Genomic DNA, 25,742 nt, shown 5'->3' with positions numbered 1-25,742 from the left:
TTTGTGTCTCTTGGCAGTTTTTTTGTGTCTCTTGGCAGTTTTTTGTGTCTCTTGGTAGTTTTTGTGTCTCTTGGCAGTTTTTTTGCGTCTCTTGGCAATTTTTTGTGTCTCTTGGTAGTTTTTGTGTCTCTTGGCAGTTTTTTTGTGTCTTTTGGTAGTTTTTGTGTCTCTTGGTAGTTTTTTTGTGTCTCTTGGTAGTTTTTTTGTGTCTCTTGGTAGTTTTTGTGTCTCTTGGTAGTTTTTTTGTGTCTCTTGGCAGTTTTTTGTGTCTCTTAGCAGTTTTTTGTGTCTTTTGGTAGTTTTTTTGTGTCTCTTGGTAGTTTTTTTGTGTCTCTTGGCAGTTTTTTTGTGTCTTTTGGTAGTTTTTTGTGTCTCTTGGCAGATTTTTTGTGTCTGTTGGCAGTTTTTTGTGTCTTTTGGTAGTTTTTTTGTGTCTCTTGGTAGTTTTTTTGCGTCTCTTGGCAGTTGTTTTCTGTTTCTTGGCAGTTTTTTGTGTCTTTTGGTAGTTTTTTTGTGTCTCTTGGTAGTTTTTTTGTGTCTCTTGGCAGTTGTTTTCTGTTTCTTGGTAGTTTTTTGTGTCTCTTGGCAGTTTTTTTGTGTCTCTTGGCAGTTTTTTGTGTCTTTTGGTAGTTTTGTTGTGTCTCTTGGTAGTTGTTTTCTGTTTCTTGGTAGTTTTTTGTGTCTCTTGGCAGTTTTTTTGTGTCTTTTGGTAGTTTTTTGTGTCTATTGGTAGTTTTTTGTGTCTCTTGGCAGTTTTTTTTGTGTCTCTTGGCAGATTTTTTGTGTCTGTTGGCAGTTTTTTGTGTCTTTTGGTAGTTTTTTTGTGTCTCTTGGTAGTTTTTTTGTGTCTTTTGGTAGTTTTTTGTGTCTCTTGGTAGTTTTTTTTGTGTCTCTTGGCAGATTTTTTGTGTCTGTTGGCAGTTTTTTGTGTCTTTTGGTAGTTTTTTTGTGTCTCTTGGTAGTTTTTTTGTGTCTCTTGGCAGTTGTTTTCTGTTTCTTGGTAGTTGTTTTCTGTTTCTTGGTAGTTTTTTGTGTCTCTTGGCAGTTTTTTTGTGTCTTTTGGTAGTTTTTTGTGTCTATTGGTAGTTTTTTGTGTCTATTGGTAGTTTTTTGTGTCTCTTGGCATCTCGTTGGTAGTTTTCATCTCTCTATAATTTATTTTTGAGTCTCTTCAGGGCTGTTCATCATATTTTTACAGTTATGCTGGAACTATTTGTATCTTTGTCATTATTTAGGTTTGTTGATAGTTGATTAAATATTAATGAATTTAATATTGAACATTTAAATAGTCAGAGGGAGTTGATTCATTAATGCTAACATGATCCTCCTGCTGCAGCCAGGTTTCTGTAAGACTAAATAAATCAATATGATGATCACAGATCAAATCATTCACTAACAGAGACTTCCAAAGGAGAGATCTAATATTCAGCAAACCACATTTAATAGTTTGATGTTTTTGTTGTTAAAGTTTTTGTCTTAATTTTTAGATTTTCTGGATTTTCTCCTCTTCTGTTTATTGATTTATTTAATCTGGGTGATGTGGGAGCAGACGGTCATTATGGGGTCTGTGGGGGGGCAGCATCAGGTGGGAAGCCGCAGAGAAGTGTGTAAGACTACAACTCTGCATCCTGGTCTCAACCCTGGGTTGTCATGTTTTTGGATGACTAATAAATTCGTCCATATTTCTAGAAATGAGAGCCGCTCCTTCCAAAGTGGGATGGATGCCGTCTCTCCTCATCAGACCAGGTTTTCTCCAGAAAGATTGACAATTATCTATGGAGCCCACGGCCAAACATGTCATCAACTCAGGGTTGGGGGGGCTGGAGCCCAGCTGTCATTGGGCGAGAGGCGGCGTACACCTGGGCAGGTTCATAAGAAACCCAACATCAGTGAGGTTCTGGTCTGATTAAGACACGGAGACGTTGTTCTGATGGTGGTTAAACAGAACTAATCAGAAGCTTTTGGTCACATGTGAGTTACCAACGAACCGATAACAACACATCGATCAGCTGTCAGAAGCAGACATTTAAATGAGCTTCTCAGCAGCTTTTTAAAGACTTCCAGAGACATTCAGGAAGGTTTTTGTTTGGTTTCTTCACCTTTTAAATGTCTCAGTTTTCTGGTTGTTTCACCAACGTGGAAAAAGATTTAATTAGTTCACAGAGATAAAATCAGCCTGTGATGTGATTACAGCACTTTGTTTGAGGATTTACAACAATGCTGATTAATCAATACTCAGAGAAGAAGCCCTGACTGTGTGCATCAGGTGCTGCTGCTGCATCAAACAAACAAAATATATATATAAATATAAATATATCAGCTTATCGAGCCTCTGAACAGGTGAAGAACAACCGTCCTGCCAAATTCTGTCCTTCAAATTCTCAGTTTTTACTGATCAGGACATGATTAAACTCAACTGACTGGTTGCAACTGATTAGTTTTAGAGTCACGAGAAAAAGAAAGTTCACCCTCTTTCAGTTCTGAGGTTTTATCAGGACATGAAGAAGAATAAATAATGAATTATCAGGTCCTTATCGGGTCTTAAAATGAGGTAAACACAACCCCAGACACTTTAAATATTTCACTCTGTCATTAGTTGGAAAAAACAGCCAAATTTCAGAAGCACTGTGTGAAAAACTAAGTACACCCCATGACTGAATAGCTTTTCACACATTCTGCACATTCTGATCAATAATCAGAGCATTGATCAGTTAATCAGAGCATTGATCAGTTAATCGGAGCATTGATCAGTTAATCAGAGCATTGATCAGTTAATCAGAGCATCGATCAGTTAATCAGAGCATTGATCAGTTAATCAGAGCATTGATCAGTTAATCAGAGCATCGATCAGTTAATCGGAGCATTGATCAGTTAATCAGAGCATCGATCAGTTAATCAGAGCATTGATCAGTTAATCGGAGCATTGATCAGTTAATCGGAGCATTGATCAGTTAATCAGAGCATTGATCAGTTAATCAGAGCATTGATCAGCAGCTGCTGGCTGCTTCTTAGCCTCTTAGTTCCTGGGGAAGGGTTCACTTAGTTTTTAACTCACTTATCTCAGTTTTTGCTCCATAAACAGATGACCTTATTATGTCCTCATATATTAAACTATAGAAGTGAAACAGCATAATATCTTCTATGTTCTTCTTCTGATTCTTTTCTTTGAATCAGTAAAACTGTTTTATGTTTTACTGAAACATGCAAAGAATTTCATTCAAAAGCGGTTTGATGAAGAGGAAAATCAGCTCAGATGCTTTCGGGCGGTAATCAGACGCCTCACTGACAGAATGAAAACTGCTGAGTCGGGCTGTTGCATCGCTGAGGAAAACAGATCAAAGCTAACGTGAGGTCATCACAGCTAACGTGAGGTCATCAAAGCTAACGTGAGGTCATCAAAGCTAACGTGAGGTCATCACAGCTAACGTGAGGTCATCAAAGCTAACGTGAGGTCATCACAGCTAACGTGAGGTCATCAAAGCTAAAGTGAGGTCATCAAAGCTAACGTGAGGTCATCAAAGCTAACGTGAGGTCATCAAAGCTAACGTGAGGTCATCACAGCTAACGTGAGGTCATCAAAGCTAACGTGAGGTCATCAAAGCTAACGTGAGGTCATCAAAGCTAACGTGAGGTCATCACAGCTAACGTGAGGTCATCAAAGCTAACGTGAGGTCATCACAGCTAACGTGAGGTCATCACAGCTAACGTGAGGTCATCACAGCTAACGTGAGGTCATCACAGCTAACGTGAGGTCATCACAGCTAACGTGAGGTCATCAAAGCTAACGTGAGGTCATCACAGCGAATCCTGTGTGAAAGCAGGTAGAATCAGCCAATCAGATCAGAGACAGTCCGTGGCCGCCTGCCAGCCGCCTCCCGACTGAAGGAGGATTATCCATCGATTCTGTTGCATCCTGGGAAAACTGCTCGAGTACCCAGAATGCCTCTGTGCTTCTGAGGAGAGGAGGCTGTGCTGAGCTCCATTAAATCAGAAAAACACACCTTCCTCCCCCTCCTGCCTCAGTCCATTAGCCCCATAAGAACTCCTTCTCCTTCTTCTTCTTCTTCTTCTTTGTTCTTCCCGTTCGTCCCGCTGGCGTCTCCTCAGCAGAGCGCCAGTTTATTTATAGACACCAAAGTGCAGGAGCAGACACTCGGTGTGATGTCATCGACCCACCTGATGACATCAGAGCTTCGATAATTAACAAACAGAACCGAGGTTCTTCGGTTCCATCAGCAGGCGTCGTGCTGCCTTCAGGTGCATCAGTAAATCTGAAAACTGTGTGTTTTCTGAACATGAACTTCTCTAAATGTTTGAGCCTCTTTCACTGATCTTTGTGTTTTCTTTCTTTTTTTCATGTTTTAAAGATTATTTTTTCCTTCTTCAGTTTTTTATGTCAGTTTAGTTGTTTTATTTGAACATTTTTTCCTTTTTTGCTTGTTGTCTTTCTGTTTTTGGTGTTTTTGGTACTTTGTTTGTGCCTTTGCAGGTTTTAATGTTAATTTTGAGGCTCTCTGCAGTAGTTTCAGTGTTAATTCATCTGTTTTTTGTGCATAATTTTCTTTTTTCGTGGTCGTTTTGTGTCTTTTTGTGTCTCTGGGTCATTCTTTTCTTTCTCTACTTCATGTCTTTGCATAATTATGTTTTCTTGATGTGTTTCTGGCCTTGTTGTGATTCTCTGGTCTTTTTGTTTCCTCATATAAACCTTCCTGGAATATCTGCAAATAAAAAAGAGCAGAAACTGTTTTATTTTTCTCCAGACTGATCATTTGCTTGTAATTGTGCAAAGTGAGCGAGTTTTTTACAGACCATGAACGTGTCCCAGGTTTAGTCCGTGGGGATGAAACTCATTGCTTCAGAGAATGAGAGCCCACCGATGGGTGAATTCACTTTGAAACCAACCATTGAACCGTCTGAGAAGGCAGTGCGTGCTGCCTTTGGGACTAAAAATAAGCTCGGTAAATCTGAAAACTCACTGCATTCACAGAAGATGTCTTTTACACAATAAAACAACATCAATTAATATAAGAATTATTTCTGTGTGACTTCGAAGGGTTAAAAGTGACATGTTTGAACAGTTTGACGCAATAGACACAAGAGTTCAGGTGTGTTTACCTGCGTTACCTCATCAACATCTGGACAGCTGCTGTGATTTAATGCAGAAACACAGACAGAATGAAGCTGTTCCTGCAGTCAGAAACACTCCAGCTCTGTAGATACAGATAGTTACTGATCCCAGAGGGAAACAGGTTAGCAGTTAGCTGTAAGCTAGCAGGTAGCTGTGAGTTAGCAGTTAGCTGAAAGTTAGCAGGTAGCTGTAAGTTAGCAGTTAACTGTAAGTTGGCAGTTAGCTGTGAGTTAGCAGTTAGCTGTGAGTTAGCAGTTAGCTGTAAGTTAGCTGTTAGCTGTAAGTTAGCTGTTAGCTGTATGTTAACAGTTAGCTGTAAGTTGGCAGTTAGCTGTGAGTTGGCAGTTAGCTGTGAGTTAGCAGTTAGCTGTGAGTTAGCAGTTAGCTGTAAGTTAGCTGTTAGCTGTAAGTTAGCTGTTAGCTGTATGTTAACAGTTAGCTGTAAGTTGGCAGTTAGCTGTGAGTTAGCAGTTAGCTGTGAGTTAGCAGTTAGCTGTGAGTTAGCAGTTAGCTGTAAGTTAGCTGTTAGCTGTATGTTAACAGTTAGCTGTAAGTTGGCAGTTAGCTGTAAGTTAGCTGTTAGCTGTATGTTAACAGTTAGCTGTAAGTTGGCAGTTAGCTGTAAGTTAGCTGTTAGCTGTATGTTAACAGTTAGCTGTAAGTTGGCAGTTAGCTGTAAGTTAGCTGTTAGCTGTATGTTAACAGTTAGCTGTAAGTTGGCAGTTAGCTGTAAGTTAGCAGCAGATGCTAGCAAACAATGCTTTCTCATCAGCAGTAATGGACCAAGCCGGAGATGTGCACAGCGTAACTCGTAGTAATGCATGTGAACCGTTAATTACTTCGTTTAAACATTTTGGATATATTAACCTCATTAAACAGTTGTACCTGGAGACCTCCATCTTTATCAGAAACATGCCGATAATGTAACGTTAGCACAGCGAGAGTGAGGAGAGGACCGGTGTTGTGTTGGAAACACACCTTAAACACAGCTGCAGGTTGTCTGAGTTACAGAACGGAACCGTTCAGCTAGAAAGCTTCAGCTAACAAAGTAATGTGGGAACAATAATGTTCATCTTTCAGAAAGGAACAGCAGTAACTCCTTAGAAGTTGGTGTACGTCATCTTCATTAGCTAAGCTGTTAGCGTTAGCTTCAGCTAACAAAGTAATGTGGGAACAATAATGTTCATCTTTCAGAAAGGAGCAGCAGTAACTCCTTAGAAGTTGGTGTACGTTATCTTCATTAGCTAAGCTGCTAGCGTTAGCTGCTGCTAAAGGAAGAAATAAATCAGTAAATAAACCATGAGGAGTTATTTCATTAGCTAAGCTGTTAGCGTTAGCTGCTGCTAAAGGAAGAAATAAATCAGTAAATAAACCATGAGGAGTTATTTCATTAGCTAAGCTGTTAGCGTTAGCTGCTGCTAAAGGAAGAAATAAATCAGTAAATAAACCATGAGGAGTTATTTCATTAGCTAAGCTGTTAGCGTTAGCTTCTGCTAAAGGAAGAAATAAATCAGTAAATAAACCATGAGGAGTTATTTCATTAGCTAAGCTGTTAGCGTTAGCTGCTGCTAAAGGAAGAAATAAATCAGTAAATAAACCATGAGGAGTTATTTCATTAGCTAAGCTGTTAGCGTTAGCTGCTGCTAAAGGAAGAAATAAATCAGTAAATAAACCATGAGGAGTTATTTCATTAGCTAAGCTGTTAGCGTTAGCTTCTGCTAAAGGAAGAAATAAATCAGTAAATAAACCATGAGGAGTTATTTCATTAGCTAAGCTGTTAGCGTTAGCTTCTGCTAAAGGAAGAAATAAATCAGTAAATAAACCATGAGGAGTTATTTCATTAGCTAAGCTGTTAGCGTTAGCTGCTGCTAAAGGAAGAAATAAATCAGTAAATAAACCATGAGGAGTTATTTCATTAGCTAAGCTGTTAGCGTTAGCTGCTGCTAAAGGAAGAAATAAATCAGTAAATAAACCATGAGGAGTTATTTCATTAGCTAAGCTGTTAGCGTTAGCTTCTGCTAAAGGAAGAAATAAATCAGTAAATAAACCATGAGGAGTTATTTCATTAGCTAAGCTGTTAGCGTTAGCTGCTGCTAAAGGAGGAAATAAATCAGTAAATAAACCATGAGGAGTTATTTCTCAGATGCTTCCATTTCCCTGCTCTGAAGTTCAGGCTCTGAGAGTTGGAACTGATCCTCTTTGTGGCTCAGTTCCTTCAGTCCAGCGTTGAACTGGACCAAGTTGTTAAAACAGTGGGATGAAAAGTGTCTGCTGCACATTCACAGTCTTTAGCTAACTCTGCTGGAACATTAGCCTCAGATATAGTTTATCCACTGGGCTCTTATATCCTCTGAGGCTGCTGCTGGATGGAAGATGCATGCTCCTCAGTGCAGCTGACAGCAGAACATTTCCACCAGAAGCTGGCTTCATCCGTCCAGCAGGGTGGAGGTGAGGGGGCGGGGCTTAGCAGAGGGGGCGGGGCTTAGATCAAGCGCTCTGCTGAGGAGGAAACGGTAATTAAAGCTCTTGGCTTTTTAAAATCAGACGTCTGAAGGTGAAGTCAGCGCTCAGCGGCCGGTCACTCAGAGCACAGATGGACTCTGGGTAGAGCCAGAGATCCCAAGGGATTGTGGGTAAATCGGCTACTGGCGTGGTTTTCTGCTCGCACACGGATACAGTTTGTGTGTTCATGCAGGAAAACACAAACAAACACACCGACACCTGAGGTCAGCGTCCAGATTACAGTCTGCATGAAAGGAGGGGGGAGGAGGGGGGGAGGAGGGGGGAGGAATGAAAGAAAGTGAAGGAATCCGTGTTCTTAAAATGTATCATAAAAACACCCCCGTCCTGTAACTCTCCCCCATCCTGTAACTCACCCTGTCCTCCCCCATCCTCCCCCGTCCTGTAACCCCCCCCCCCCCCCCCCACACCTCTCTCTTCACATTTCTCTGCTGGGGGAAACTCAGATTTAATCACTTTAATCAGATTAATTTGGTCGTAAACACATTTGCTTCATTAACACAACATCAAGAGCTGAAGATTCGTCAGCGTCTCCTCTTCCTCCCCCCTCACCCTCCTCTTCCTCCCCCCTCAGCCTCCTCTTCCTCCCCCCTCACCCTCACCCTCACCCTCCTCTTCCTCCCCCCTCAGCCTCCTCTTCCTCCCCCCTCAGCCTCCTCTTCCTCCCCCCTCACCCTCACCCTCACCCTCCTCTTCCTCCCCCCTCACCCTCAGCCCCCCCCTCACCCTCCTCTTCCTCCCCCCTCACCCTCAGCCTCACCCTCAGCCCCCCCCTCACCCTCCTCTTCCTCCCCCCTCAGCCTCACCCTCACCCTCACCCTCAGCCTCACCCTCACCCTCACCCTCAGCCTCACCCTCGCTGTGGTGGAATTCATTCACACCATAAACTGTTTCGGTCGTTAAGCAGAGATTTACTCTTTTCTTGCTGCCTTTGTGTCATTCAGCCACGTTTTTAGGATCTATTCAAAGGTTTGATTTTCAGAAGAGACAAAAAGTAGAAGCTCTGCTGTGAAGGAGAGTCGTTGCACAGCCTCCTCTCCTTCCTCCTCCTCCTCCTCCTCCTCCTCCTCCTCCTCCTCCTCCTCCTCAGTCACCTCAGATGGTTGGATGAAGGGAAACCGGCAGCCTCTGCTGTTATGTAAGCGTATCCAGATATTAGTCAGGGCCCTCCTCGTTATGCAGAGCTGAACTCACCCACTTTCTGCTGTTTGACTTTTAAACGTCACGTTTCAAACTGAAAGTGTCGCCGCTGCAGCTTGTTTGACTTTGGCTTTTGGGTTCGTCCTAAACGCTGGAGGCTGGAAATGTACGGAGCCATTTCAGGGTCATAATGTTTGTTCATTCGAAAAAGAAAACTCTTTCGAACGTAAAATTTGAAAATAAAAAAATTGTTCAGAAAATCATTTTCAGATATTTTGTGATGTGGACGTTTTACCTGAAAAGTGCTTTGATGTCACAAAGACCCAGAAACAGAAGTATCCAGGTGAGAACTCGCCGAGTTAAACACAGGTGTTAAAGACGCCATGTTGTGAGGGCGTGGCTGAGAAAACTGATCAGTTTCAGCTGGTAAATACCGTGAATAAGAGGTGAAAAACAAGTTCCAACGTTTCCTGAAGGCAACGTGACAGACACACCCCCTCATCTGAAGCCCCGCCCCCCACGCCAGAACAGAGAATTATTCAAAAATTGAATCTGAGTTTTGAACTAAAAACAAAATGTCTGAAACTGAATAAAAATGTGTTAAATCTTAAAATGGAAAAAATTAATTCACTGAAAATTTATTTGAAAAAAATTAATGAAACTTAGATTCAAAGCAAATTTTATGTAAAAGCGGGTAACATTTTAAAATAATAGATTTCACCATAAAACTTCCTCAGCTGATTACTTACACCAGTATGAAAAAAATGTGTTTTTTAAATTTCTATGTTCTAATTATGCAAATGAGGCGTTATCTCATTAAATATGCGCACATTTGCATATATTTCCGGTTGATAGATGTGAACATGTGAAAAAAACAGGTGCAAAATTCTTTTTTCATTTTGTTTACACACAAGATAAAAAGAAAATTATAAAAACATTTCAGGACATCTGCTTTCATTACCTAAGAAAAAAATATATACCGTCAATAGACTTAAAAACATAGATTTTCCCCATATTTTTATCATAATGTCCCATAAATCAGGCCAGGAATGGTTTATTCAGAAACCCTTCGGTAAATACCTTCAGAATACGGCTGAGTGTAGAACTGGAAAGTTTGGTGTGAGTCGCTGCTACAGAGGCTGAGATATTAATGCTGAAAAACAGCATTTAAAGATTTAAATAGTATTGGAAACAGTTGCTCAAAAACAGAATAAATGTTCAGGCCCTCAGTGATAATACAGAATAATAGAATATTATTAATGTAGATTTCATCATTAGCTATAAATCCGCCTTTAGACATTCGACTGGTTGCTGATAGAAAGAAAGCGTTATTTATTATTTGTTTTTTATTTTTTTATTTATTTATTTAAGGGTTATTTATCATGACATCATGACATCATAACTCTCAGCAGCAGACTCAGAGCTTTACAACGATACCGGTCAGACTTCAGCCAACAGACGAAGCTCGTTGCAATAATAACTTCTTGGTAAATTCGGGTGAAACGTACAAAACGTAATAAAATAAACATTTTAATGACTGCTTCCTTTATAGCAGGTGGAAAGAACATCTAGAAGGAGCAGACTGGCTGCCGCGGCTTGCCTTAGGGAACATTATGGCCCTGACATGGCTCCATAGCCTCGGGAGCTTTTTGGTTGGTGTAAATTGTGTGTTTCTCATAGGTTAATCAGTCACTTTAAGCTCCTGACCCTTCGGGCCCCTGGAGGCCCCTGGAGGCCCCTGGAGGCCCCTGTTATTAATCCCTTTGTGGTCACGTCTGAGTCAGCCGGGTTCTGAGTCATGTCTGAGTCCTGTTGGACAGGACTGTTGGTGCTGGATGTGTCTATTTCCTGGAGGAGCAGTGCATTCCCAGCAACCACGGTCCTGAGGTCCTGGTTCTGGAACTGAGGTTAGGCAGGGTGGATGCTGATTGGCTGCTGAGGTTAGGCAGAGTGGATGCTGATTGGCTGCTGAGGTTAGGCAGAGTGGATGCTGATTGGCTGCTGAGGTTAGGCAGAGTGGATGCTGATTGGCTGCTGAGGTTAGGCAGAGTGGATGCTGATTGGCTGCTGAGGTTAGGCAGAGTGGATGCTGATTGGCTGCTGAGGTTGTCACCTGACGAAGTTTTGTTTGTTTGTTTGTAAACATTCAGCTTTTTGAATGAAGTCTGAATTTAATGAGAAAATCTTCTTCAGACGTGACTTTGATTAAAATAAAGTTTGTTTAGTTCCTTTTTTATGTAATTAATATATTTAGTTTGATTTTATCATATTTCTGAGTCGTTTTGATGAATCTAATCTTTTAAAGTGACATGTTTTGTTTAATTTGATGTCAGAGGGGATGTCAGTTCGGGCTCTGTCTATCTCCTGGGTGTGTCCGGTTCTGAAGGTTATTCAGTCCTCTGCTGTCACATCCAGAGGAAAAACAAACTGTGTGGCGGGGGGGGGCCGTGATGCCTTCAGGGACCGTGTCTGAGTCAGACAAACACACAGCGGTGCTGGCTGACAGGCTGCAGCGCCGGGCCCTGAAACCCAATCTGAGTGAAAATAATCGCAGCTGAAGCTTCGCCATCAGAGGAAAAACCTGCTGAACGAGCTGCTTCGGTTTCCTCCTGTGGGGGTTTTATTTTTCTCGCCGTGAAGTGAAGACTGACCCAGTTTCAGGCGTGTGCTGCGTTTTCGCCGCCAGCGTTGGTGAAAAGCAACCATCTGCGTGATGGACGACTCGAAGCCTTCTTTCACTGCACTTCACAGGCAATTAGGTCACTTTTTTACTGAGATTTCACTCCAAAAACCCTGAAATTAACATCAAATCTGCTTCTTTTTGTGCTGAAAATGCTGAAAAGTGAACAAACCTGATTCAAACCGTGTTGGATTCATGGTTCGACCCGGTCAGAACCTTCTCAGAGCCGCTCAGATCCTGTAAATCTTTGTCCTGTTCGGTTCTGCTCGGTTTTAAAGTGATTAACTGCGACCGAAGAGAATTACAAGCATCCGGGACCCAGAGGGACCCTCAGATCCGGTTGGACCCGGTGGGGCCCCTGGGAGCCACACTTTGTCCAAATCATTTAAACCTGAAGGAGCAGAGAGGTTCCGCTCAGGTCCAGACCCGGTTAGACCCGGTTAGACGGCCCGTTTAAAAACGACTTTACCGATTTAAACTGAAGAAAGTCTCATTTAAAAGCCTTGAAGCTCATTTTAGGTCCGAGTTAAACCCGGTTAAACCCGGTTAAACCCAGTCAGACCAAGTTAGACCCAGTTAGACCCGGTTAAACCCAGTCAGACCCAGTTAGACCCGATTAGACCCGGTTAGATCCAGGAAGACCCAGTTAGACCCAGTTAAACCCAGTTAGACCCAGTTAGACCCGGTTAAAGACCCGGTTAAACCCAGTTAGACCCAGTTAGGCCCGGTTAGACCCGGTTAAACCAGGTTAGACCCGGTTAAAGACCTGGTTAAACCCGGTTAGACCCAGTCAGACCCAGTTAGACCCGATTAGACCCGGTTAGATCCAGGAAGACCCAGTTAGACCCAGTTAAACCCAGTTAGACCCAGTTAGACCCAGTTAAAGACCCGGTTAAACCCAGTTAGACCCAGTTAGGCCCGGTTAGACCCGGTTAGACCCGGTTAAAGACCTGGTTAAACCCAGTTAAACCCAGTTAGGCTCGGTTAGGCCCGGTTAGACCCGGTTAGACCAAGTTAGACCCGGTTAGACCCAGTCAGACCCGGTTAGACCCAGTCAGACCCAGTTAGACCCGATTAGACCCGGTTAGATCCAGGAAGACCCAGTTAGACCCAGTTAAACCCAGTTAGACCCAGTTAGACCCGGTTAAAGACCCGGTTAAACCCAGTTAGACCCAGTTAAAGATCCGGTTAAACCCAGTTAGACCCAGTTAGGCCCGGTTAGACCCAGTTAGACCCGGTTAAACCCAGTTAGACCCAGTTAAAGACCCGGTTAAACCCAGTTAGACCCAGTTAGGCCCGGTTAGACCCGGTTAAAGACCTGGTTAAACCCAGTTAAACCCAGTTAGGCTCGGTTAGGCCCGGTTAGACCCGGTTAGACCTGGTTAGACCCAGTTAGACCCGGTTAGACCCAGTTAGACCCAGTTAGGCCCGGTTAAACCCGGTTAAAGACCCGGTTAAACCCAGTTAAACCCAGTTAGGCTCGGTTAGGCCCGGTTAGACCCGGTTAGACCTGGTTAGACCCAGTTAGACCCGGTTAGACCCAGTTAGACCCAGTTAGGCCCGGTTAAACCCGGTTAGACCCGGTTAAAGACCTGGTTAAACCCAGTTAGACCCAGTTAGGCCCGGTTAGACCCGGTTAGACCCGGTTAAAGACCTGGTTAAACCCAGTTAAACCCAGTTAGGCTCGGTTAGGCCCGGTTAGACCCGGTCAGACCTGGTTAGACCCAGTTAGACCCAGTTAGACCCGGTTAAACCCAGTCAGACCCAGGTAGACCCGATTAGACCCGGTTAGATCCAGGAAGACCCAGTTAGACCCGGTTAGACCCGGTTAGATCCAGTTAGACCCGGTTAGACCCGGTTAGATCCAGTTAGACCCGGTTAGACCCGGTTAGACCCTTGTAAGTCAGATTTAAACTTCATAGATCTTGTGCTTCATCACCAGTTGGATATTTTAACAGAATTTTCAGAATTCAGAGGTCCAAACGGGTCCTGCTGCTGTCTAAATGATGATCCCCAGAGAAGCTGACATCCTTTTTCCCATCATGCCCTGCTTCTCTGCCGAGGTGCTGAAACCTTTATGGCCTCCCAGCAGATAATGGCGCCCTGACAGGTGTGACGCACACAAAGAGCTTTTCCTGGTGATGGCAGCAGCTGATCGAGCTTATCAGCTGAGAGCAGACGGGTTTCCCATGATCCTCGGCGCCGTTTGCACTCGTGTTGACGCACAGGTCTGAGCAGAAACCCGTCACTTAGTTTCAGTTGATGAAGCAAACTGCAGACACAACAGAAAGATGCCACACATCTACATCTTTAAATCCATTAAGTCAAGAAACACAGAGGCTTGTGGGTAATGTAGTCCGCTGAGTTTCATTTGGTTTCAGATGAACTGAAGTCAGCGGTGGAACCGTTACAGAAACTGTGCAAATACAAACAATAAGAAGAAGAATGAAGGGATGATGTTCTTCCAGGAAAGTTCTGTCCTCTGGGCAGAACTGATGGGATTGTCAGGCTTCTGTGTGGGTGATGCTAGGTTCCCTTTCCCCTTTGTTTTAACATGCAGACGAGAGGTTTTCAGAGGTCTGTGGTTTGAAAACTGATCCGTCAGTCGTGTGTTTCTCTTGGAGCTGGTGTGGATGTGAATTTGTGATCAGATCAGAGACTCATCTTCCTCCCTTCTGCCCGCAGGCTAAGGACAGCGATGACGATGAGGAGGTGGTGCAGGTCGACAGGGACCACTTCATGGACGAGTTCTTCGAACAGGTGAGACGTCACAACACGCATGTTAACCTCCTGAGGGGCCCCAAAGGGCCCCCAGAACCAGCCAATCAGAGTCAGACCTCAGCGCTGCAGAGCATTAGCTAAGCTGTTAGCGTTAGCTTCAGCTAACAAAGTAATGTGGGAACAATAATGTTCATCTTTCAGAAAGGAGCAGCAGTAACTCCTTAGAAGTTGGTGTACGTCACCTTCATTAGCTAAGCTGTTAGCGTTAGCTGCTGCTAAAGGAAGAAATAAATCAGTAAATAAACCATGAGGAGTTATTTCATTAGCTAAGCTGTTAGCGTTAGCTGCTGCTAAAGGAGGAAATAAATCAGTAAATAAACCATGAGGAGTTATTTCATTAGCTAAGCTGTTAGCGTTAGCTGCTGCTAAAGGAGGAAATAAATCAGTAAATAAACCATGAGGAGTTATTTCATTATCTAAGCTGTTAGCGTTAGCTGCTGCTAAAGGAAGAAATAAATCAGTAAATAAACCATGAGGAGTTATTTCATTAGCTAAGCTGTTAGCGTTAGCTGCTGCTAAAGGAGGAAATAAATCAGTAAATAAACCATGAGGAGTTATTTCATTAGCTAAGCTGTTAGCGTTAGCTGCTGCTAAAGGAAGAAATAAATCAGTAAATAAACCATGAGGAGTTATTTCTCAGATGCTTCCATTTCCCTGCTCTGAAGTTCAGGCTCTGAGAGCTGGAACTGATCCTCTTTGTGGCTCAGTTCCTTCAGTCCAGCGTTGAACTGGACCAAGTTGTTAAAACAGTGGGATGAAAAGTGTTTGCTGCACATTCACAGTCTTTAGCTAACTCTGCTGGAACATTAGCCTCAGATATAGTTTATCCACTGGGCTCTTATATCCTCTGAGGCTGCTGCTGGATGGAAGATGCATGCTCCTCAGTGCAGCTGACAGCAGAACATTTCCACCAGAAGCTGGCTTCATCCGTCCAGCAGGGTGGATGTGAGGGGGCGGGGCTTAGCAGAGGAGGCGGAGACAACTTAAGGAGTGACGTACTTTAGGAATGAAAATCAGAACGGCTCGTTAAATGAGGAACTTTCACACAAAGGGAACTAAATAAATAACAGAGTTGTGTTTTTGGGGAGTTTTACACCTGCTGGTGACTTCAGACGCCCTGATATATGCTCCCAGGAACAGGAAGAAGGAGTTTTACACTTCAGACGCCCTGATATATGCTCCCAGGAACAGGAAGAAGGAGTTTTACACTTCAGACGCCCTGATATATGCTCCCAGGAACAGGAAGAAGGAGTTTTACACTCCAGACGCCCTGATATACGCTCCCAGGAGCAGGAAGAAGGAGTTTTACACTTCAGACGCCCTGATATCTGCTCCCAGGAGCAGGAAGAAGGAGTTTTACACTTCAGACGCCCTGATATATGCTCCCAGGAGCAGGAAGAAGGAGTTTTACACTTCAGACGCCCTGATATATGCTCCCAGGAACAGGAAGAAGGAGTTTTACACTTCAGACGCCCTGATATATGCTCCCAGGAACAGGAAGAAGGAGTTTTACACTTCAGACGCCCTGATATATGCTCCCAGGAGCAGGAAGAAGGAGTTTTACACTTCAGACGCCCTGATATCTGCTCCCAGGAGCAGGAAGAAGGAGTTTTACACTTCAGACGCCCTGATATATGCTCCCAGGAACAGGAAGAAGGAGTTTTACTCTTCAGACGCCCTGATATATGCTCCCAGGAACAGGAAGAAGGAGTTTTACACTTCAGACGCCCTGATATCTGCTCCCAGGAGCAGGAAGAAGGAGTTTTACACTTCAGACGCCCTGATATATGCTCCCAGGAGCAGGAAGAAGGAGTTTTACACTTCAGACGCCCTGATATATGCTCCCATTTTACACAATATGACACCTTAAAGTTCACTGACTACAAAAAGTCTCCCTTAATGCTCCTATTTGACATGTTCTGATCAGAGATGACACAATATCTGAAATCGTGCAGGGTCTGTGGGGGCAGCCATGATGGAATATTTAACATAGAAAGAAGAAAGAAGGACCTGCTGAGTCACTGGTTGCTATGGTGATTCCTACCTCTTACAGAGAAATAGTAACCAAGGCTCAAACAAAACCTTATGTGTTGTGTTAGCAGAATCTTGTCCTGGACACAGATGTATGTTTAATCACCTGCTGGTGTATTATTTATTATTTATTTCATTTATTTTTAATATATTTATTATTTATATATTATTTATGGCAGCTTAAAGCGACCTCTCTTTGATACTGAAGAGAACATCTTCATTAGAAGTGTTGTCAGGAGGAAAGGAAACATTACAGTGTGCTAAAAGATTTACTTTGTAGCAGATCTGAAATCTAACAACTGATAAATAATAAGAAATAAAATGATGAAAAATAAAAAACCTGAAACATTTTAGGCCCCGGCTGTGGAATAGAAATCATTCAGACTGTTTTCATGGCTGATTTGAACCCAATCTGTCATTAAAAGTTAGTTAATTATTGTAACCTACAGATTAAATAGAATAAATATGTTTCCTTTAGTTTCAATCAACAGATGCTTCGGTTTAGATTCAATCAAAGGAAAAACTGTGATGAATAACCACAGATTCCCCTCCTCCAGATGAATGTCTTTGTCTCAGATTTAAAAGTTTGTTGCTAAAGTTTTGCTGGTTGTATTTTTCTTTCATCAGTAAGAAACACTTCTTATGAATAAGTTACTATGACTGGATGAAGCTTATTGGATCGTGAGTTGATGTGTTGTCTTGACCTCCATCTTCGTGTTTGTTCAGGTGGAGGAGATCAGAGGCTGCATAGAGAAGCTGTCAGAGGATGTGGAGCAGGTGAAGAAGCAGCACAGCGCCATCCTGGCCGCGCCCAACCCTGACGAAAGTAAGACCGCCACACAGTCGCACAACAGCAGCATCCTCACCCCAAACATCCTGGTAGTGTGGTGGGGAACCAGCACCTTCCCTTAGTCACAGCCGCTGGACTTCAAACATGGAACCAAGACAACCAGGAAGGAGCTGAAACAGGCTAACGCTCAGATAAGAGGGTCACATGATCACCAAGACCCTCTCTGCCTTCGGTTCAATAGCTCGAATAAATCTGTAATTACAGTTTCACACGGACAGTTATTACTGTCGCACAACGTTTGCAGCTGGATCTGATGGAGGAAACCGGAGAAAATAACAAGGAGCAAAACCAGAGAAAAAGAGGAAAAATGTCTAAAGTTTGGGAGCATTTCAAAGAAAAGTGAAGGGAAAATACTGCACAGTGTGTCCATTGTAAAAGCCAGTTAGCTTAGCACGATAGCACAACGTCAATGTTACAGCATCTCAGCAGAAAGCAGCCAGTTCACACATCGAGTCCACTGAGAGGAACAAACACAAGGGAACATTTCATGTTAGCATTTTAATGGAAATCAGCCGGCTTGTTAGTTGAGAAGGACGCTAGAAGATAACAGAGGGGAGCTAGCAGAGAACAGAAGAAAGCTAACGGAGAACAGAAGAAAGCTAGCGGAAAACAGAAGAAAGCTAGCAGAGAACAGAAGGAAGTTAGCAGAGAACAGAAGGAAGCTAGCAGAGAACAGAAGGAAGCTAATAGAGAACAAAAGGAAGCTAGCGGAGAACAGAAGGAAGCTAGCAGAGAACAGAAGGAAGCTAGCAGAGAACAGAAGGAAGCTAGCAGAGGACAGAAGGAAGCAAGCGGAGAACAGAAGGAAGCTAGCAGAGAACAGAAGGAAGTTAGCGGAGAACAGAAGAAAGCTAGCAGAGAACAGAAGGAAGCTAGCAGAGAACAGAAGGAAGTTAGCGGAGAACAGAAGGAAGTTAGCGGAGAACAGAAGGAAGTTAGCGGAGAACAGAAGGAAGCTAGCGGAGAACAGAAGAAAGCTAGCAGAGAACAGAAGGAAGCTAGCGGAGAACAGAAGGAAGCTAGCAGAGAACAGAAGGAAGTTAGCAGAGAACAGAAGGAAGCTAGCAGAGAACAGAAGGAAGTTAGCAGAGAACAGAAGGAAGCTAGCAGAGAACAGAAGGAAGCTAGCAGAGAACAGAAGGAAGTTAGCAGAGAACAGAAGGAAGCTAGCAGAGAACAGAAGGAAGCAAGCGGAGAACAGAAGGAAGCTAGCAGAGAACAGAAGGAAGCTAGCAGAGAACAGAAGGAAGCTAGCGGAGAACAGAAGAAAGCTGAGGCAACTTGTGTTTATCGTGTTGGACAAATAGTGGCTAATTTCTGTTGAAATGTCACCAGAACTACCTGCTAGCACAAGCACAGCATCATATTGTCCTTAATGTGTCCATCAGAGCAGCTTAAGCTGTTAATGTGAGCTAATATTCTGAGTCCCATCAAAGTCCAACCAGAGTAAAAACAGCTCATTTTATCAGACCTGTTGTATCTATAAAATCAGAGGCAGCTGGTTAAGGTTAATTTTAACTGCTGTTATTCTGAGTCACTGTGATGTCTGATTACAGACAATAAAACAGGAAATAAGAGGCTTTATTAGGATTTCAGCTGCATTAAAATACAGTTTATGAAAGCAGAAACAGCAGGAGAGAAGCTAACAGGTGTTAGCACAGCTGGATGTTAGCTCGAAAGCTAATAGCTGCTGTTCTATAGTCCTGTGATCAGTATCAGGAGGAGGGATGTTTTTGGTCATATCACCGAGGAATAACTGTGGCTGAAAGCTGGTTCATAATGTCAGTTTTCCCCTTTTTAATAGTTTTTATTCAAAAGTTTCTTATCCGATTAATCAATGAATCGACCGAATAATCAATAGAATTCTCAATTACCTAAATAATCATTTTCCGCAGTCCTGTTTTCTCTCAGTGTGTTCAGATGGTGCTGCTCGGGTTCTGGTCCAAACGCCTGTTCTGACGGGGTTTTACCAGCTGAACGTGTCACATCCAGTCAGGCAGAATAACTCACCTTCTGGGATGGAACCATCCACCCTGGGGCCAGTTAACATGTGATGAACGTTACTGTCTCTGGTGTCCTGACCGGCTCACACCCCGGGCCGGGACTACTTTTCCAGCAGCCTGGACACGTCTTTGTGTGAGGGATGTTGAATATTCTGTTGATGAGCTGGCAGAGCGCTGCCATCCATCACTCCGCCGCTCCTCTGGACACCTGAGGAGAAAATAAAGGCTTTTCGGGCTGAGGCTGAGCGAGCTGAGAGCTGCAGTGCGTCCAACAGACCCGACTCGCTGTGACTCAGCAACACTGACTCAATGTCACCGCTGAGGCCTGCAGCCAACGCTGTGCTGTGAGAAGCACGCTGCTGCAACCGTCCGCCCTCCAGACCCGGCTTAGTCTGACTCGGACGGAGACAGAACCGCCTTCGGGGCTCCGGTCTGCAGCAGGTTCACCCAGAACAACCTTCAGATGGTCGGGGGCCAGATTCAGTCCCACAAAGACGAGTCAAACCCTGATTTTAACCTTTTCAGTCCCAGAATCAGAACTCTTTCTGAGCAGGTGCAGGAAATCTTTATCACAGAGACCCGGTCCGAACATTGACTCAGAACCCGCTCAGAAAGAAAGCAACTCATCGTCTTTACTCATTAAATACTCCACAGTGTTGTGAACTACAGCGTTTGCTCAAAGAAACAGCCCCATTCAGTTAAATTACAATCCAATTCAATATAAATCTGAATCTAATCAAATCCAGATTGGTCCAATTCATACAAAGCCTTGCTACGGTGGTTCTGATTCGTTCTGATGCGACTCGAGCTGCAGTTTAGAAGAAAATTAAGATGCAATACCACCAGGAACCACTGGCTGAGGCTGGAGCTGAACAGCAGGTGGCAGCAGAGAGCAGAGACAAGAAGAAGAGTTTCAATCGAAACAGGAAGTCGTGAAACACCTGGAGTACGGTTAGAATAACCTGGCCTTCATTCCTGTGACATCAGAGCGAGTCTGGGTGAAGTCGGACAGAAAACTGACCGAGCGTCAACCATGTGACGATTTAACCCGCAGAGCCGTAAAAAACAGACAGTTTTTGGCAGCTTGTTTGTTTTGCAGCGACAGAGAATCAGACACCTGACGTCACCTTTGGCCTCTCGTTACGAAGCCACGGTACTTTTTACCCAAACCCAGTTTCACAACAAAAGCTTTAAAACAAAAACCGACTCGCTCCCAGCTGAGATGGCGTGGTTATGAGAAGATGTCGACCCTCGCAGCTCGACGTCTTTTCACTTTTCCACTTTCACAGCCACCCAGGATTCGACTCCGTTCTGCTCTGGTAGAATGGTTCAGAGTCAGAGTTAAATATTCAAATTACAACATCTAACTTTGATCAATAAATCAATTCCACTCTCAGGCTTCTGGGTTTACGTTGAAATGTCCGGTTCGGACTTTAACTCCAGCTGTGCAAACACAACGAGTGACGGATTCAGACCGGTACGCAGACCAGGAACCAGGAACCAGGTACCAGGAACCAGGAACCAGGTACCAGGAACCAGGAACCAGGAACCAGGTACCAGGAACCAGGAACCAGGTACCAGGAACCAGGAACCAGGTACCAGGAACCAGGTACCAGGAACCAGGAACCAGGAACCAGGTACCAGGAACCAGGTACCAGGAACCAGGAACCAGGTACCAGGAACCAGGTACCAGGAACCAGGAACCAGGTACCAGGAACCAGGTACCAGGAACCAGGAACCAGGAACCAGGTACCAGGAACCAGGTACCAGGAACCAGGAACCAGGAACCAGGTACCAGGAACCAGGAACCAGGTACCAGGAACCAGGAACCAGGTACCAGGAACCAGGTACCAGGAACCAGGAACCAGGTACCAGGAACCAGGTACCAGGTACCAGGAACCAGGAACCAGGTACCAGGAACCAGGAACCAGGTCCTGGCTCCGCCCCCTTCACCCTGGCTGCATATGCAGGTGCCTTCAGTGGACTTGGGGCTGGTTTTCAGCTGATTCTGGAAGTATTCCAGTGTTTCTCAACCTTTTAGGAGGTGATGCAGCTGTTTAATCTTCCAATATGAGGTCGAATAAATGAGTTAAAGTCGATTTCAAAGTTAGCTTTGATGTTTCTTTGATGTTTTCGGAGCAGTGACTCAGTTCTGCTGCTTCCTCCTCGGCTTCATGGCGCCGACCGTCCCGTCTCTTTTAAAGGCTTCTTTGCTCCCTCACTAAAAACAGACTTGTCCACTGCTGCCTTCCACAAGAAATGCAGATATTATTAGTGATTAATGATGATGTATCTAACAGGGAAAACACAACCAGAGCATCACGACTGTTTTATTCCTGTGGAGATGAAGGAGAAATAACCTGAGCTGAGCTTAGCTTCGACATGGCGTCCCCGGGAGTTCTGCTTCCAACACAAACAAGCCCGGACTTGGTGTGAGAAAAGGCCCAGAGCAACATTTCTAACCATCATGCATCAGTGCTGCATCATGGGAACTGTAGTTTTCCGTGAAGCCGCTCAGATTCATGGTCAGAATCAGAAAAGTTCTGGAAAACAAACCAAAGAGGTTCAGAAGCTAAATGTGACACTTCCTCTGTGATGGGTTTGGTCCCAGGTTCTGGTTCTGTCCGGTTCAGAACTCTGAGCTGGACTCCCTCAGCAGCTTCTCGTGGTTTTCTTTATTTCAGCTGTTCTGCATGTTGCATGTTGATGTTTCTGCCTGGTCGTTGCATGATAAATGATGCTTCTGTTCTCCCTGCTCTCCTTGTTTCCTCCCCCTCTTCGTCGTTCTTCCTCTCTGTCGTGTTTTCTGCTGCATGCTGCTGTGAAGTTTCCTTATTTAAACTGCATGAGGTGACGTTGAGCTCAGAGGAGGAGCAGAGCTGAACCGCCGAGGACATGTGAGTATGAGCGACTCGGCCCCCAGGGGCCCGGAAACATGAAAGTACAGCATCCCTGAGCACAAACACACCCACAGGTCTGCTCCACTGGCTTCCTCTGCAGCACAGGAGGGGAAAAAAGGCCCTGAAAGGAAGATCTTTGGGTTTTTACCCAAAAAGTGGAGATAATTATGATTCGATCGACTCAAAACCAAACTGTGATCAGAGCAGCTTCAATGAAACCAAACAACACTGAATTTAGCTGATTATGGTTAAAATGAAGCCAAATCAGACCAAAGTTTGACCGGTTGTTATGTTATGGTAAAACGTTCTTCATCCTCGCCTCAGATGAGCAAATCAGACCAGATTTTATTCCCCAACCTGAATAATCTCATCCAGAAAGAGAAAGAAAGAAGCCGTTAAAGAGCCAAAATGGCAAAAAAAAGTTCCTCAAACAATGAATTCATAATTGAATCTAGAAATCTAGAAACCTTCTGAGAAGAAACCGAAGAATAAATGACTTCAGTGCCTGAACAAAACCTCCAGAGAGGGAAAAGGATAAGATTTAGAAAGTTGAACAGAAACAAAGACACTAACTAAGGAAAAAAAGGTCCCGAAACCACCAGGAAGGAAAAATACAACTTTAAAATTTAACAACACGACTTGAAAGTGGAAAAACAATTACAACAAGTCAAAAACCACCACTGAGGAAAAGATACTGAAAGAATTAGAAAATCTAAGTTGTTTCATTTCATAAAGTCTTAAAATCTGACTTCAGGAAGTGATTTTCCCACCACAGACAATCTGGTGTAAAATGAGTGTAAATCTTTCACTTCTAAGCTGTGACTCTGGTGATTGTGGCTGGAATAACAGACTAAAGGATCCTCACAGCCGCAGAGAGGTCACAGCACTTTATGACCAGTGTGAGTTCAGTTTGTAGGAGGAAGAAATGTGAGGGTGAGGAGCTGCAGGGAGGATGAAGACCAGTCCTGAAAAACACGATCATGTGATGCACGCAGAGCCAGAAATCAGAGTCTGATTTATCAAAGTGGAAGGCTCCGACTCGTCTTCTTCCTCCTGGTGAAAACATGTCGCTTTCTTTCTTCCTCTCCTCCTCAGTTCTGGGTCAGCTGCGCTCAGCTGGTGCAAAATGCACTCCAGTGTTTCTGCCTGAATAATGCATGATGGGAAATGTAGTTGGAGCAGAGGAGTACAAAAGCAGATCTGTCTCCAAACCACAGCCATTCAAAAAGACTTCCTCCTCACATCATCATCTTATTTATCTCTCTTCTTCCTTCTCTTTCTTCTGATGACGTCATCTTTCTGCTGACAGGAAGTCAAGTCATCTGATACCTGCAGACTCTAAAGATCCACTTTCATTCACAAAAAGACTAAAACTCCTGCATTCAGAGAGAATGTCAACAAACAATGATAAAGAGGCACCAACTCAGTTATATTATACATATATATATATAAGAAATATAAGAAATCTCTGCCTTCCTGTTTATATTGATTTGATTTTGTACATATCATACAAAAAGACCAAATTTACTGAAGAAGAAGTTACAGGAAGAAGGAGTTTTACACTTCAGACGCCCTGATATCTGCTCCCAGGAGCAGGAAGAAGGAGTTTTACACTTCAGACGCCCTGATATCTGCTCCCAGGAGCAGGAAGAAGGAGTTTTACACTTCAGACGCCCTGATATATGCTCCCAGGAGCAGGAAGAAGGAGTTTTACACTTCAGATGCCCTGATATATGCTCCCAGGAACAGGAAGAAGGAGTTTTACACTTCAGACGCCCTGATATATGCTCCCAGGAGCAGGAAGAAGGAGTTTTACACTTCAGACGCCCTGATATATGCTCCCAGGAACAGGAAGAAGGAGTTTTACACTTCAGACGCCCTGATATCTGCTCCCAGGAGCAGGAAGAAGGAGTTTTACACTTCAGACGCCCTGATATATGCTCCCAGGAACAGGAAGAAGGAGTTTTACACTTCAGACGCCCTGATATCTGCTCCCAGGAGCAGGAAGAAGGAGTTTTACACTTCAGACGCCCTGATATATGCTCCCAGGAACAGGAAGAAGGAGTTTTACACTTCAGACGCCCTGATATATGCTCCCAGGAACAGGAAGAAGGAGTTTTACACTTCAGACGCCCTGATATCTGCTCCCAGGAGCAGGAAGAAGGAGTTTTACACTTCAGACGCCCTGATATATGCTCCCAGGAGCAGGAAGAAGGAGTTTTACACTTCAGACGCCCTGATATATGCTCCCAGGAACAGGAAGAAGGAGTTTTACACTTCAGACGCCCTGATATATGCTCCCAGGAGCAGGAAGAAGGATTTTTACACTTCAGACGCCCTGATATATGCTCCCAGGAACAGGAAGAAGGAGTTTTACACTTCAGACGCCCTGATATATGCTCCCAGGAACAGGAAGAAGGAGTTTTACACTTCAGACGCCCTGATATATGCTCCCAGGAACAGGAAGAAGGAGTTTTACACTTCAGACGCCCTGATATATGCTCCTAGGAACAGGAAGAAGGAGTTTTACACTTCAGACGCCCTGATATAAGCTCCCAGGAACAGGAAGAAGGAGTTTTACACTTCAGACGCCCTGATATCTGCTCCCAGGAGCAGGAAGAAGGAGTTTTACACTTCAGACGCCCTGATATATGCTCCCAGGAACAGGAAGAAGGAGTTTTACACTTCAGATGCCCTGATATATGCTCCCAGGAACAGGAAGAAGGAGTTTTACACTTCAGACGCCCTGATATATGCTCCTAGGAACAGGAAGAAGGAGTTTTACACTTCAGACGCCCTGATATATGCTCCCAGGAGCAGGAAGAAGGAGTTTTACACTTCAGACGCCCTGATATCTGCTCCCAGGAGCAGGAAGAAGGAGTTTTACACTTCAGACGCCCTGATATCTGCTCCCAGGAGCAGGAAGAAGGAGTTTTACACTTCAGACGCCCTGATATATGCTCCCAGGAGCAGGAAGAAGGAGTTTTACACCTCAGACGCCCTGATATATGCTCCCAGGAACAGGAAGAAGGAGTTTTACACTTCAGACGCCCTGATATATGCTCCCAGGAACAGGAAGAAGGAGTTTTACACTTCAGACGCCCTGATATATGCTCCCAGGAGCAGGAAGAAGGAGTTTTACACTTCAGACGCCCTGATATATGCTCCCAGGAGCAGGAAGAAGGAGTTTTACACTTCAGACGCCCTGATATATGCTCCCAGGAGCAGGAAGAAGGAGTTTTACACCTCAGACGCCCTGATATATGCTCCCAGGAACAGGAAGAAGGAGTTTTACACCTCAGACGCCCTGATATCTGCTCCCAGGAGCAGGAAGAAGGAGTTTTACACTTCAGACGCCCTGATATATGCTCCCAGGAACAGGAAGAAGGAGTTTTACACTTCAGACGCCCTGATATATGCTCCCAGGAACAGGAAGAAGGAGTTTTACACCTCAGACTCCCTGATATATGCTCCTAGGAACAGGAAGAAGGAGTTTTACACTTCAGACGCCCTGATATATGCTCCCAGGAGCAGGAAGAAGGAGTTTTACACTTCAGACGCCCTGATATATGCTCCCAGGAACAGGAAGAAGGAGTTTTACACTTCAGACGCCCTGATATATGCTCCCAGGAGCAGGAAGAAGGAGTTTTACACTTCAGACGCCCTGATATATGCTCCCAGGAGCAGGAAGAAGGAGTTTTACACTTCA

At 44.1% G+C, this 25,742-nt stretch overlaps 2 protein-coding genes across 2 annotated transcripts in view; one reads left to right on the top strand and one right to left on the bottom strand.

The window, feature by feature from the left end:
• Nucleotides 1-25,742, top strand: part of LOC140272708 (syntaxin-1B) — a 69,626-nt gene that overhangs the window by 20,912 nt on the left and 22,972 nt on the right. Inside the window, exons 2-3 of the mRNA XM_072368113.1 lie at nucleotides 14,154-14,228; nucleotides 17,007-17,106. Coding sequence (XP_072224214.1) covers nucleotides 14,154-14,228; nucleotides 17,007-17,106 — 175 coding nt within the window. The remainder of the gene's footprint in view (nucleotides 1-14,153; nucleotides 14,229-17,006; nucleotides 17,107-25,742) is intronic.
• The window catches only part of med15 (mediator complex subunit 15), an 88,158-nt gene continuing 84,943 nt past the window's right edge, over nucleotides 22,528-25,742 (bottom strand). Inside the window, exon 19 of the mRNA XM_072368094.1 lies at nucleotides 22,528-22,538. The gene's annotated coding sequence lies outside the window, so the exon portion shown is untranslated. The remainder of the gene's footprint in view (nucleotides 22,539-25,742) is intronic.

The sequence above is a fragment of the Leuresthes tenuis genome, unplaced genomic scaffold, assembly GCF_036924035.1.
Source record: "Leuresthes tenuis unplaced genomic scaffold, fLeuTen1.0.hap1 SCAF_17, whole genome shotgun sequence".
Classification (NCBI taxonomy): Eukaryota; Metazoa; Chordata; class Actinopteri; order Atheriniformes; family Atherinopsidae; genus Leuresthes; species Leuresthes tenuis.
This window is presented reverse-complemented; position numbering and strand designations above follow the sequence as displayed.